The sequence below is a fragment of a genome, unplaced genomic scaffold (genome assembly GCF_019419815.1).
Source record: "Pyrus x bretschneideri cultivar Hongxiangsu unplaced genomic scaffold, Pyrus_bretschneideri_v1 Contig44, whole genome shotgun sequence".
In the NCBI taxonomy this organism is placed as follows: Eukaryota; Viridiplantae; Streptophyta; class Magnoliopsida; order Rosales; family Rosaceae; genus Pyrus; species Pyrus x bretschneideri.
Genome location: NW_025999768.1, coordinates 973,092 through 988,131, shown reverse-complemented (window position 1 = coordinate 988,131; position 15,040 = coordinate 973,092). Strand labels below are relative to the sequence as shown.

The 15,040-nt window shown below is 39.4% G+C and overlaps 2 protein-coding genes and 1 pseudogene across 2 annotated transcripts; 2 read left to right on the top strand and 1 right to left on the bottom strand.

Annotated features, from left to right (window-relative positions):
• Positions 1 to 287: 287 nt before the first annotated feature.
• Positions 288 to 4,983, top strand: LOC103943888 (protein unc-13 homolog). Its single transcript, XM_048567451.1, is given in 7 exon segments — positions 288 to 1,137; positions 1,506 to 2,372; positions 2,563 to 2,796; positions 2,798 to 2,941; positions 2,943 to 3,017; positions 3,128 to 3,317; positions 3,409 to 4,983. Coding segments are annotated over 7 exon segments (2,958 nt in total). The 5' UTR covers positions 288 to 630; the 3' UTR covers positions 4,350 to 4,983.
• A 116-nt stretch (positions 4,984 to 5,099) lies between these two features.
• On the bottom strand, positions 5,100 to 11,914 carry LOC125469725 (dolichyl-diphosphooligosaccharide--protein glycosyltransferase subunit STT3A-like). The gene is given in 25 exon segments (XM_048567452.1): positions 5,100 to 5,372; positions 5,469 to 5,546; positions 5,548 to 5,559; positions 5,690 to 5,757; positions 5,760 to 5,776; positions 5,889 to 5,968; positions 6,095 to 6,192; positions 6,271 to 6,457; positions 6,582 to 6,725; positions 6,954 to 7,184; positions 7,281 to 7,412; positions 7,504 to 7,584; positions 7,704 to 7,824; positions 8,365 to 8,460; positions 8,555 to 8,658; positions 9,125 to 9,211; positions 9,676 to 9,789; positions 9,881 to 9,940; positions 10,134 to 10,229; positions 10,323 to 10,373; positions 10,458 to 10,563; positions 10,743 to 10,814; positions 10,928 to 10,983; positions 11,236 to 11,298; positions 11,692 to 11,914. Coding segments are annotated over 25 exon segments (2,331 nt in total). The 5' UTR covers positions 11,809 to 11,914; the 3' UTR covers positions 5,100 to 5,312.
• A 734-nt stretch (positions 11,915 to 12,648) lies between these two features.
• On the top strand, positions 12,649 to 14,361 carry LOC125469726 (annotated as a pseudogene).
• The last annotated feature ends 679 nt before the right edge of the window (positions 14,362 to 15,040 follow it).

Genomic DNA, 15,040 nt, shown 5'->3' with positions numbered 1-15,040 from the left:
TGCCTATTTAATTATCACTTTAAAATTTTAATGTTCTTTAGAGAACAAAGTGTTCCATCATTAAAGTCAATTAGATGCTTCAAATATTTTCGATTTAACTAATATTTTACAAAATTGATCTATGAGATGCAACTTGAAAAATAAACGAGTCGAATCGTTAAATTCGATGTAATGTAAACCTCACAATTAATCTATATTTTAATAAAAAATAAAATAAAAATCTCTTTCCTTTGAAAACTTCCTATACATATAAATTTCCCTTAATAAACCACCAAATCTAAACTCCCCCTGCTAAATCTTTTTCTGTTTTCAGATAAACTCAATCCCTTTCTTCTTCCCCTTCCTTAAATCCAATCCCATCAAAACTCTCTCTCTCTCTCAAAATTTTCTGATCTGATTTCCTCATTCTGCACCATAAAAGCAAAAAACCCCACATCACTATCTGCAAAACATTCCCACTCTCTCTCTCTCTCTCCTCTCTCTCTCGCCTCTCTCTCTCTCTTTCCTTGAAATTCAGTACCTTTTTTAAATCACACTTTACCATCATGGCTTCCTTCAAAGTCAAGCAAGAATAACAGAAACCCCGAAAGCTTCTTCCTTTTTTCTTTTTTTTTCCTTTTTCAAGCAAAAATGGCTCAGATTCTCAGAGACAGAGTATTCGGAAGCTCCAGACGACACTCGCAAAACTCCAATCCAATTCCAATTCCAATTCCAATCCAACCCGCCATGCCCTTTCACCCAGTTGAAGCCCTCCCGAACCCCTTTGGGGAACTGGGTCCGACACTCTCGGACTCGGAGCTCCGGGAAACCGTCTACGAGATCTTAGTCGGAGCCTGCCGGAGCTCCGGGCCCAAACCGCTCACCTACATCCCACAGTCCGAGAAGACGGACCGGAGTACTCTGACTTCGCTCCCGTCGTCGCTTCAGAGGTCGACGTCGTCGGCGGCGAGCCGGGTCAAGAAGGCGCTGGGTTTGAAGTCGTCGTCTGGCAGGAGACTCAGTGGCGGTGACTCAGTGAGCCAGGGGAGGAGTAAGCGGACCGGGACGGTTTGGGAGCTCGTGAGAGTACAGATGAAGGTTTCGGAGCAGACTGATTCGAGGGTCCGGAGAGCGCTTTTGAGGGTTGCTGCTGGTCAGGTATGTGAATTTTGATTTGAAAGAGATTCTAGGTTGTGTTTGGTTGCTGCGAAAATGATAGACAAGATAGGAAGATGAATTATGAATGATAGAAAAATAGACAATTGTGGGGAAGGAGAAATCAAAGCTTCAACCTTTTTGATGTCTAGTGCTAAAGGAATCAAAATTTGGTTTTAATTTTTGGCACTTTTGTTTTGAGACAAGCGATAATCTATATTAAACTAATCTAAGATCTCGGTTGCACATGGGAGCACATCCGCTCTAGCCAATGTGACGCAAGCGTCTGCAATTTTTGATACAATTTTTGGTTGTTTGTGTTATCTCTAGTCCAGCTTAGTGAATTGTTGGTATTTGTTTATATGTTTTAGCTTGGACGGCGAATAGAATGCATGGTATTGCCCCTTGAGCTATTACAGCAGTTCAAGTCTTCGGATTTTCCTAACCAACAAGAATATGAAGCTTGGCAGAGGAGAAACTTGAGGGTTCTCGAAGCCGGACTTCTATTGTATCCTTATTTGCCTTTAGATAAGAGAGACACTGCTTCTCAACAACTCCGGAAGATTATTCATGGGGCCTTAGATAAACCCATAGAAACTGGAAAGCACACTGAGTCGATGCAAGTTCTTCGCAATGCTGTTATGTCTCTTGCTAACAGATCAGTTGACGGTTCTGTTTCTGAGACGTGCCACTGGGCAGATGGGTTTCCGTTGAACCTGAGGCTCTACCAAATGCTACTAGAATCGTGTTTTGACCCGAATGAAGAAACATCTGTTATTGAAGAGCTTGATGAGGTTTTCGACCTCATAAAGAAGACCTGGGTAGTTCTCGGAATAAATCAAATGCTGCATGATCTTTGTTTCTCATGGGTTTTATTTCATCGTTATGTTACAACTGGCCAAGTGGATAATGACCTGCTGCTTGCATCCAGTAACCTGTTGGCGGAAGTTGAACAAGATGCCTATGGCACAAAAGATCCATCTTATTCGAAGATCTTAAGTTCGACATTGAGTTCGATATTGGGTTGGGCTGAGAAAAGGCTCCTTGCTTACCGAGATACTTTCCACAGTGGAAATATTGAAGCGATGCAAAACATTCTCTCTCTGGGGTTATTATCAGCAAAAATACTGGTTCAAGATATTTCTCATGAGTACCGTCGGAAGAGGAAAGAAACTAATGTGGGTTATGACAGGGTTGATGCTTACATAAGATCATCAATACGCACCACTTTTGCACAGGCAAGTTCCCATATTATTTTTGGGCTTCGATTAAATAAAGAGGCCGTAAACAATGTATATTATGATAGGAAATATTCTTTTTATGCCTGTTTCTTGTCAATGATCAATTGGAAAATCAGGTTGATAAACTTTAACTATCTAAATTTTGGGTATAAACTGATCCAAGTTTTTGTATGTTGTCTTAAGGCAGAAACTGGAAAAGGTAGGTTCTCGCAAGCGCTACTCGAAGAGCCAAAACAATCTTCCTGCCCTTACCATCCTCGCACAAGAAGTTAGTGAACTGGCTTTTAGTGAGAAGGGGATATTTGGTCCAGTATTGAAGAGATGGCACCCTCTTGCAACAGGCATTGCTATGGCTACGCTGCATTCTTGCTATGGAAATGAGCTGAAGCAATTTGTGGCGGGTCTCACTGAGTTGACACCAGGACACTATACAAGTGCTGAGAGCTGCTGACAAATTGGAAAAAGATCTTGTGCAGATTGCCGTCGAAGATTCAGTGGATAGTGAGGATGGGGGGAAATCGATCATAAGGGAGATGCCTCCTTACGAGACTGAAGCTGTAATTGCCTAATCTGGCAAAGACTTGGATAAGGACAAGAGTAGACAGGCTGAGGGAATGGGTTGACAGAAATCTGCATCAAGAGGTATGCATTTTCTGTTTCCACGCACCAAAATAGTTGACAAAGAAGAGATACAAGCCTCGGTGCTTGCTTCCTAACATAAAAGTATATTTTGCTGAAATTTCTTTGGACAGGTATGGAATCCAAAGGCAAACAAAGAGCGGCTTGCTCCTTCTGCTGTCGAAGTTTTACGCATTATAGATGAAACGTTGGAAGCATTCTTTACGTTGCAGATACCCATGCATTCTGTCTTGGTTCCAGAACTGATGACCAGTCTTGACAAATGTATTCAACATTATGTTTTGAAGGCCAAAGCTGGATGTGGTATAAATATTTCTTCGCTTGCACTGGTACATTGAATTTTAAGTTTTTGATCTCCATAATGACTGCCAGTTCTCCTCTGTTACTTGTGCAGGGACCCGAAGCACTTCTGTACCTGCTTTACCGGCTTTGACCAGATGCTCAGCAGGATCAAAATATGCTGTGTTCAAGAAAAAGGAAAGGTTGCATATAAGCCAGAGAAGGAAATCTCAGGTTGAAAGTACAAATGGGGACAGCTCATTTGGGATTCCGCAACTTTGTGTGCGCATTAATACTTTGCAGCTTATTCGAATGGAATTGAGAGTTTTTGAGAAGAGGATAATTGCCCATCTTGGGAGCTCAGAAACCCGTCAAGGGGACAATATAGCAAACGGAGTGGGCAAAATGTTTCAGCTTTCCGCATCTGCTTGTGCTGAAGGAATCCAACAACTTTGTGAGGCAACAGCATACAAGGTCGTTTTCCATGACCTAAGTCATGTCCTCTGGGACGGCTTGTATATTTTGGGAGTTTCGTCGTCTAGGATTGAGCCATTTCTTCAGGAACTTGAGCAATACTTGGAGATTATTTCGTCAACTGTGCACGACAGAGTTAGAACACGAGTCATTACTGATGTAATGAGAGCTTCTTTTGATGGGTTCTTGTTGGTTTTGCTAGCTGGAGGACCTTCTCGCACTTTCACACAGAAAGATTCTGGCTTAATCGAGGAGGATTTTAAGTTTCTGACTGATTTATTCTGGTCAAACGGGGATGGACTGCCGGCTGATTTGATTGATAAGTTATCGACCACTGTTAAAAGTATCCTCCCTCTGTACGGTATTGATACTGACAGCCTTGTTGAACAGTTCAAACGTGCAACTCTGGAGAACTATGGATCTTCAGCGAAATCCCGGCTTCCAATGCCTCCAACTACAGGCGAGTGGAATTCCAACGAGCCAAACACACTTCTACGTGTCTTGTGTTATCGGAATGACGAGACTGCAGCGAAGTTCCTTAAGAAGACTTATAACTTGCCTAAGAAGCTTGTAACAACTTGAAAAGATTGATGAAGGATAAATTCATCGGTTGAGTAAGGATCATTTTCGGCTTGGCTTATTCACGGCATCGCCCACTGAAAACTCTGTTCGCGTTTTAGTCGGAAGATCTGTTCAGTTTGGGTGCAGAATATAGAGATACATAGCATATTTATTGGTCCACGTTCTTGCTGTTTAGAGCTTTCACCACCGTCGGTCCAGAACTTCAAGCAAGCATGTGAACTTGTTCTTAGTGCATAGGATTAACAAGGGTTTAGCAAATATTTATACTATTCGTTATTCTAATGTGTCGATTACTTTGCCGAATGCAGTGGGGGTGTATGCTTCAGCTTTCTTTCTCCGTCGCGTTGTTCCTACTACACCACCGGCATCACACGACAGAAAAACTGCACGATATGGAGAATGATAATCTGAAATCTAACCGGTTACGAGAATTTGGACACAAAGAGGCTTGAAGAAACTGTAGATTTGAGTTGTAACTTTGGATGTGTGGGTAAATAAGTCATGGTCTGTAACATTTATTCCTTTGTTGGCTTGAAGTTCTCTATTTCAGAGTTGTGAACCTACATTTTCCCGATTGTTTTCGTCCCCGGCTTGTTATTCTTCGTGATGAAAATAACGGAATATCTTTATGTTCGTTTTTACGTGTTGGATACAAAAGAATACGGAAAATGATTCACCGGACCGAACTGGTAAAACAATCCTGTTCGCTTCCAGTTATCGCCGGTGTGAGTAGTTTGATTTTGCCTGTGGTTTTTCGCCTAAACAATCTGTTAAAAAGATTATGCTGTAAAACGAGTATACAAGTCAAGATCCATATCACAAGTGGCTACAAAATCTTTTGATCGATTTGGGTTTTGTAAGAAATGATCAACTAAAACTATGCCTGATCTCAATCACTTTCTCCAGAGGCCCTCTCAGCGTTTCTGTATATATGTCATGAGATTACAGATACGTGACCACAGATTAGTGCCAAGGATTCCTTTTCATTCCGCTCTTCTTTGTGCCACTCATTGAGCTCGATTTCTGCAAAGGAAACAGATTCAGTTCCTGTTACATCGATAGAACTGATAGCCATTACAAATCGACACTACTGAGGAAGAGCAACGATCTAATACATACCGATTTTGACTTCTTTGTCTTTCCTCGGATCCTGTTCTTTGGCGGTTTTAGTTTGTATAACCGAACCATCCAATGGTGTAGTTGTGAACACCTACGTTGATTAATATCCACAGCGTAATCAGAAACCGGCGTGTTTTAAGTTTTGAATAATCAGTTGACGGTCACATTACTCAAATATATATTGTTGCAGACAAAAATCTCATACTAAAAGATCGTCTGACCTCTTCAAAATGAGTAAGTTTGAAATGTTTCTTTCCGATTTCTGTTTGCCTCACCCTATCAAAGCCTTACCGTCTGTGTCCACAAACCTAAAGTAAAAGAACACAAGATGCACTGTATTACTCACAGCCGGAACAAAGAAACAAAGAATTTAAGAAGAAAACTCTACAAATCAGCAAGCGATGTTGCGAAAATGCAGACCTGTAATAAGAGAGCTTGTACATGAGACAATTTAGCATAGTGGGGGTCGCTTGATTGTCAATGCGATACTGGCCATCCCTCTTTAGAAACGAAGACAATACACGACATGGTTAATGACTCAACAATAACATCACTAATATCTCAACGTCTCAAATCATAACCAGGTAGGAAAATAAAAAAGAAGATGAAGGAAATGAGGGACTCACTAAGTAATCAGGTTCCTTGATATGAGGGAATACGCCCCCTCCAATTCGGACCATCCACAAGAACTTGTTAATATCATCACTGGGGTAGCCAACAAGACCTGATAGGTAAAGTTTATCTATCAGAATAAGGTTTTACTTTCTTTTTATACTATCACATCATGCCAAAAGGAACAAACCTCCAAAAACAACGAGGACATATTTTACATCCAACGAGTTGAAAATTTCCCAAGCTGCCTTTTCTGGTGAAGACATGGCAGTACCCACGGTTGCAATATGCGTGTTGTTCCATGTATTATTGTCAACAATGACTGTGCGATTAGCCATGGCAGTAGTTTGGTACCCATAATCCCACCAAGAGGCAACCTGCAACAAGTTTATAGAAAAAACGAATATTAGTTAATATCTTCATTTGACAAACAGCACAATTTGTCTGTCAAATTAAACTGAGTTGATACAGAGGATAAAAAGAATATGGCGAAGAACTCACTTTATCATCCACCTCAGTGTTGTGGCTTAGCCACGCATAAGCCTCTCTAAAATCATCAAAAACATGAAGACCATCATGTGAATGAGAAGTTAGAACAATAGACGGGGCTGAATAAGCTTCTGCTGCTGCCCAGACACAATGAACCTACAAAATGAATGATGGCTCAACTTCAGAGGAGTCGCATGTCTTTTTCAACTCACTGTTAAAGTTGATAAGGAAGATATATTTCCCCCGGAAATTGTCTCAGGTTTGAAGAATGTATAACTTTGAGTGCCATAACATACTACAGCATACAGTATGCATATGCATCGGAACCAGAACTGATACGTGATTTAAATCACACAAAATGGAGAACGAAGAAAATTTATTTACCACATAGAAGGCTCCAAGCAACACAAGTAGAAATATAGCAAGAATAGATCCCTCAAATGGTAAAACCAGAAGCCTCTTTTCAATTTGAGATTTAATGGAAGGCTTTTCAACCGCTTCCTTTTCCTTCTTCCTGTTCTTTCTCGAGGGTCTCTCCTTTAATGTGTCTGCACTTTTATCTGCTTTCGGCACTTCATTCTGGGATACAGTGTTCTCGGAACTGGTTTCCCCTGCCTTGAAAGTCAAAAAGACAAAATCAATGCTATCCTTGAATAACTTATAAAAACGGCTTGGTGAAGGAAGACCAGCAGTGGAAAGCAAGAAGCTTACATCAACTTGGGAAGGCACTAGAAGACCAGGTAACTGAAACTTGATTGATCGTGTGAAAACGTCAAAAGCTTCAGACAGAGCAATCCCAGACATGATGCACGCTGCTGGAGCAAGTACTAGCATAAGTCGCACCTGTAATATTAGTGAACAACAATATTAATATGAAATATCATGAAAATGGGAAGAAAAATTGAACTTAACCATGCCAATAATAATTCCTTACCATGACTCCAGAGAAATATACTGATGTTACAATATAGAGGATCACAAAAGAGCTGGCATCTGATAAGGGTGAAAAGCATGCCTACCAACAGATATAAACCGTAAAAACAGTGGTAAGGAACATGAATATATGAATAAAAATCAAAATATAGTGACTTGAGAAACTAAAAGAAAAGTATGGTTTTCAGATTCGATTCTTACAATAATTCCAGCTGGAACCAAGAAGGCCAACACATTAATGTCCATAAAGTAAGAGGGCCAAGTAGGAGGCTGGTGCTCGCTAACACTAGCAATAATTGGTATGTACTTGCTCGCATAAGTTCTGAAGTGAAAAAAATAAAATACAAACATATAAAAGTTACTTTGTCTCTCAGTTAGGCAGCACAAGTATTCATGACAAGTTATATAATACAAACAGGTCAAATGGTGACTAACATCTCAAGTTGGGACGCCGCTGGCCTCGAGGGACCAGAAGGGGGGTGAATTCTAAAAGGGTCATACTATAGACACCAAAAAGAATCCAAATTATCCTAGTGATCCACTTACTTTTTCCTGTGAACCCCATTATGTTAGCAAATACGATATTACCAAGTCATTTACTAAGTTACTTTGGAATTCCAAACTTGAGATGTATTTTGGTGCTTGCCGTATTATGCATTCTAAAAGAATTAGCTTGCTGCCGCATCAGGCCCTCTGAATAATATATCAGACCATAGCCAGATGTTTGGAAAATTTCGGAATCAGTTACTCCATATTAAGTTACGCCCCCAATTGAAATTTCTGCTTCAGTCAAGTCAGTTCGTCCATTAAACCAAAGGTTAACAAACAAAGAACACACATAACTAGCAAATTATGTACTTACGGATCAAGTAGACTTAGACTTCGTCCACTCCATCCCTTTGTTGGGCTGGAAGCTACCAGAGCTACAAGTACTGCTACCACAGCTAAACATACTAGCCTGGAAAAAGTAACGTGAGAGGCATAGAGATCAATTTTGTGTTCAATGTTTGAGAACCTTAACAAATTTTGAGGACAGAACAAGTGAAGCATACAGGCCAATGGATACTACAAGCGTGACAGCCACTTTGAACATTTTCGGAGAGAGAATCCCTTTGATATAGTAGACAAGAGCGACCACATGTAAAATAATAAAAACCTGCAGAAGAAAATATTGCAACAAGAAAACATATTGTCAATAAATACAACTAACATGAAAGGCAGTGATACAAAGTACAAGAAATCTAGTTTATGGACAAAATGAAGAAAACATGTGGACCACACCATATCGTTGACATATTCATCTCAACTCTTATCTATATTTAACTTCTAATCAGTTCGTTATTTATACAACCTTTTCTTTAACTTCTACTCATTCAAAGCTTGAAACCCTTCAATTGGTATTATCAAATATCAAAGTTCATAAAAGCACAACCTATATTTTACAACTGCTTTATGAAAGTCAAACTTTTATAAGTGGATCAGTCCAAGACAACATACACTCTTATGAGTTCCAAGGTTTATTAAAAAAAAGTAGAATAATGGTCATTACAATGCAAATCTAGAAACAGGCAAGCAAGCAAAAATGAGAAGTCAATGAGAAAAGAAAGTTGGGAAATGCTCACCAAGAAGGAAGCAAAATGTTCTGATGTCATGACAGCATTGAATCCAACCACCGGCACCAAAGCCGCTAACAACGTTCCCAAAACAACCTGCATTGAGAAAGCTATAATTAGGAACCAAAAGTGTCATTTTGAAGTAGATAGAACTGACCTAATGTCACGTCCTTAACATTATCCCAGTGTTTCAAAATTCAGAGACAGGTGTCAGAAAGTTCAAAGGGAAATCAACTATGTACTAAGCTTTTCTCACATCCTAGTAAATGATGACATATTAAAGGAGAGAAAAACATGGCAAATTCTTTTCAAAAAGTTCAAAAAAAAAAAAAAAAAATTCAACATAGTAAATGAATCTTGACCGAAGTATTTTACAATCAGACAGTATGAATTTAATAATTATCCTATTAACCATATGAATTTAATATTCACCCTTCTTTTCCATCTAGTATTTCTAGCTCAAAACTGTTGAGAATGTTCATACGCTTCAATTTTAGTGCCAAATGCATGTTCCTCTTGTTTTCAATCATAGTTAGCTTCATTAGTATTGCGATACTTACAAGAGGAGCGTATGCAATGTATAGACGAGAGGAGTAGCGGCCAGTTGCAATGCAAAGAAGCACATGCATTGGAATAAGGTTAATAATAAATGTGTAGCCTCCCCAAGAGCAAACCTGAAACAAAGAAACAAAATGCAATCAAAATAAATATCAGAGGAATTCATAAAACGACAAAACCAAAAACAACACTAGTACATATACTTACCATGTAAAAGTACGCTATGGCATTAAGAGTTGCATAGAAGAGGGATCCTGTATTCAGAGTCTGCATATGATGTATAATGTAGTAAGAAAATATTCAAGCATTATTTTTGAAGCACATTATATTATTCCTGTAAAATATGCCAATGATACAAACTCAACAGTTAACAAAATCCGATCATTATTCATAAACCACCACCGTACTTTGATACATTAATAGAACATGAATGAATTAAGTAATCATTTCAAAATCTAACCTTTATATAAAGATAGAAAGTGAAGATCAAAGCAAAAATAGCCACAGCTTCATTGTCATAGCTTCCAGCAACTGACCGAGAAATATATGACGGGACCTGCATACAAAAACATAAAACAAGCACAGCTAAGCATTTGCTTTTACCCGTTCCAAATGTTGTAGAGTTAAAATTACCCGCTATGTAATTTACCATGGCTATAAGAGCAGCAGCTGTTAGTCCAGCACCAGCACCCTTAACTTCCTGAAGAAAGAGGCAATTGAAATCATCATAATATTGGAGGACAGTAACCAAAATCTACAAAATAACTAAGGCTTGAATACAAACCCGAGTCAGCAGGTATGTTGCCCACGATGTGAAAGCAGAGAATATAGGGGCAGTAAATACACAGATAGTTTCCACGGAAAGAGGAATGTTCAATGAATTCAAAAACCTGATAAGAGAATAAGAGGGCAATGAATCATAAATATTGGCTAAAACAAGAATCACTGTAAAGTAGGTCCTTTCTCTCTTCTCCTTCTTCTCCTTTTGGGTTGTGGGGAACACATACTCAGTAGTTAAGATCCGAATGAAAATAAACTTTTTTTTTCTAGCATTTCTAGTCATGCTCACCACCATAGGGATCCTGCTGTCAAGGTCAATCCAGGGTACACAGTTCCACCAATCACACGACCAAGAGGATACCTAGAATGTAATTTTAAGAAAGTTTAAATTCATATTGCTGAATTACGTAATCTAAGAAATCAAAACAAGAACCCTGCCATGAGGTTTGACAAGCCAGAAAAATTCGAAATTACCAGGTTCGGTCATCAAACCAGTTCCAAAAATCGTATATACCATTCTTCGTCAGAAACTGAAACCAACAAAGAAAGCTGTCATCTTTTATATAGCCTCCCGTCACTACATTATAATAAGATGAATCGACGCATGCACTCATAATAAATTTCAAAACTTTCAAGTACATATAATCCACTAGCAATGCCATCTTATTCAGCTAGAATTATCTGTCCAAGTGCAAGACAGGTTAAACTGTATTTAAGCAAAAAAAATTAAAAATCGGTATACTTGACGGTAAACCAATCTTAAATCAGATAAAGAACCAAACCTGAGTGACTCTGTAATTGAAGTACGGATCAAACTCGTGAATTACACTCTCGTACTTTATAACCTGTAGATCAATTCACGCCGAAACACGAACATGAGGACCATATGAATACATAGTTACACACTTACACTCCTTTTGATTACTGAGAAATGTAAATGTGAATGACAAATCAAAAGATTCAAAACTACAACAATTAGAACTCAACAATTTACAGATAACACATGTCAAACTAATTTCGAAGCACCACTCGGTTCGGTAATTCACAAGAGTAAATAATCAAGTGCAAAGTGGTATAATTTGTACAATTTAACCATATACATATGTACATCAATAGATATACAATTTCAACATTGATGCATTTTCCTGCATTTTCTTGGCTGTCAAACGAGCAACGCTGGATTTTGATATCTGTAGACGATTAGATCCAGATAATAATATAATGATCGAAGAGCTCACAGAGAAGAGCCGGATCGAAAATGCGAGGACGCCGATCAGGATGAGGATGAAGAAGGAGAGGACATTTCCAAAAGCGTGCCTCAAGGTCGTTCCGTTGGGGGTCTCCGAGGCCGCCATTGACGGCCAAATCAAGCTCTGAGCTTTTGGAATAGCGATGGAGGAGAAGACTGAGGTCTGAGGAGGAGGAATGGTTTTTGCGGGCAGCGACTAAAACAAGTGGGGGAGAAGACTTTGTAACACTATGCAGAGCGAGGGGAGAGAAGGGAGAGGATGAAATGACTAAACTGCCCCTGGTGTATTTTGACAGAAGTGTCCTTGTGCACATGTACGTGGCTTTTTGTTATAGTCGTTGCAAGGAGTAAAAGCTCGTGATTGGTTTCGCTCTACGCAATATGTCACGTGGCGTGATATGATAAGTGGAGTAGGTTGTAATAGTGAGAGATTTTTTTGTGCGGCGAAAATACAATTTGGTGGACTAAATGTTATAACATAATTGTTTGAAAACTTAAAAAAAAAAAATATTACAACTAGTTTTATTATAAAACTTAATGTATCGAATCATATTTTTGACATAATAAGTTTCTCTTTGATGGTAGCGGTGCAATTCATTCCTTACAACGGCTTTGGGCCCAGATTCATGCGGGTGGTTCGGTTTTATTTGGTTCCATTTTTTAGCTAAAATTGAAAATCAAATTAAATTACTATTTGGTTGGGTTTTTTCAATTTTGGATTTTTTTTCCTCTGTTTTTTGTTCGATTTAAAGTTATGAGAAATTTTTGCTTATAATCGGAACAATGGTATATCATGTGTTTTTATATAAATAGTGTACCACTCAATGTCCGATTAGATTGAAAAATCTTTTTAAAAATGGGGTTTCATACTTTTGGTCTGCCTAGGATTTTTTAAGTCACGTCCGTTTGCTTTTTGCGATTTAGGGTTTGAAGTGGCTTTATCACCATGTCGGCTTTGACACTGCGTCGGAACATAGACTTCGGCAATGGCGGTGCTTTTCCGGAGATTCACATGCCTCAGAACCCTCTCGGCATGGGGAGGGATAAGATCTCAAAACCCAGGACGAAGATTCTTCCGGCTACGGTTGATGCGAATGGGGACATTGCGTATGACGTTCTTGTAAAGCAGTTTGAGAATTCGAAAGAAATAGTCTACTCCCAACACAAGGATCTCGTGCCAAAAATTTTTTTTGAAGGATGAGAAGATGGATGAGGATGAGAAGGAGGAGGAGTTGCAAGAGGTGACTAGCGGAAACGAATGTGGCAATCGAGAAAACGCTGAACGTAATATTGAGCGCTGCGCAGCCGAATAATGTGCCCAAGCAATCGTCGGAGAAGTCAGCAACGTTTAATTCCGGCGCCAAGGAGAGGATGATAAAGATGGTGGAGAAGCCTGTGGATGCACTTGAGCAGCCAAAAGGGTATACAATTCCGTTGGACAAACGTCTTGTGGCTGATGGGAGAGGCCTTCATGATGTTCAGATTAATGATAATTTTGCAAAGCTCGCCGAGTCTTTGTATGTAGCGGAGGAGAAGGCTAGGGAGGAAATTGAAGCAATAAATCAAGTTAAGCTAGAACTCAATAAAAAGGAGAAGGAAAAGAAAGAGAGGGAGTTGAGGGAATTAGCTCGGAAAGCTCGTTCTGAAAGAGCTGGAATGGATGCGGATGTGCCAAAGGAGACGATAGAGGAACAAAAAGAGAGGTTGGAGCGGAATAAGATTAGCGAGGAGAAGGATGGAGAGAGGAAAACGAAGAGAAGGTTGGAGGCAAAAGATGGAGCAATGGGGAAGAAAAGTAAAACTACTTGAGATAGAGATCGAGATATTAGCGAGAAAGTTGCCCTAGGCATGCCTAATGTTGGAGGAGCGGGCGGCGGAGGAGGAGAGGTTATGTATGATCATAGGCTGTTCAACCAGGAAAAAGGAATGGATTCAGGGTTTGCCACAGATGATCAGTACAATGTTTACGACAAGGGCTTGGTTACGTCTCAGCATACAATTTCAACCCTATACAGGCCTATGAAAGATGCTGATAGCAAAATGTATGGCGGGGCTGATGAGCAGTTGGACAAGATTAGGAAGACGGAACGCTTCAAACCTGACAGAGGGTTTGGAGGAACTGAAGAGAGGGCAGCAGGACGAAGAGATGGACTGGTTGAGTTTGAGAGGGATGTTGCTGAAGACGCCGATCTATTTGGTCTGGACCAATTAATAACAAAGATGAAGAAGAAGGGCAAGAAAGGCACGGACTAGGATGAAACATGAGGGACAATGAGAACAAGTGTTGGTGGGTTGTGGATGCGAAATATTGATCAAACGGGGCTCCAGCAGAAGAAGTATCGGCTTTGAAGGGGGTGGCTAATTAGCTGTTCCGAATCTCTTTATTAATTGTCGTTGTTTTCGTGGGCGTTTTTTTTTTCAGTAGGTCTTATCTAACTGCTATATATCTCAACCATGATTGTTTATCAACTAAAACCCCTTCTTATAACATATTTTGTCTATTTCAGATGGTGGATTCGTATATGGCTTTTAGTTTATCTCAATATTTATGTGGATTTGTTGGCAAATTAGCTCTAGTTTAACAGTTTTTTTGTACCAGTATTTGGGGTTTGGGTTTGTGAGTGATAAGCTTTTGTAATCTCCATGTGATATTAGTGGAATTTTCTCGCGGCTTTCGATCTGGACGTTTTTATTATATTTTGCCTTGTTAAATTAGTGGCCTCATATCTGAAGCTTCTGCACAGCAGTTTGGTGATTTACAACTACATCTACGCATATTAAAATGCAAAAGGCGGTTTAGTTGTCCGTTTAATTAGATTCCGGTGGTTAATGCGAGTATTTTTCCAAGTTGTATACGGAATCCTTTTTCTTCGTTGGATTCAAGCTGTATGCGGAATCCTAATCCCAGAATGATAAGGAAATTAAACTCGTACATCTATCTATATAAACGTACATACATGCTGTATGTGGAATCATAAATTTCGTTCATAGAAGTCGTCTTCTGATTTTCGTTCTGGTTTTCTTGTTTCTTTTGCAGTCTGGTTTAGGTTGTGACTTGAGTAATTAAGACCGTGATGTTGAATAAGAAGAGTATCCAAGATAACTCTAATGATCCCAAGAAGAAGAAAATAGAGCACACTCTTAAAGAAAACTCACAAAACAAACTAATTAGCAAAGCTTTTCTTATTTAGCTCTAGCCTTTGTTTTTCCTTGGATGATATACAATGCTTGGGGACTTGGGTATTTATAGCAAACCAAATGAAAGCTACACCACACACTTACTTCACCTACAACATCCACCTACTTCACCTACAACCTCCACTTACTTCACCAACCTC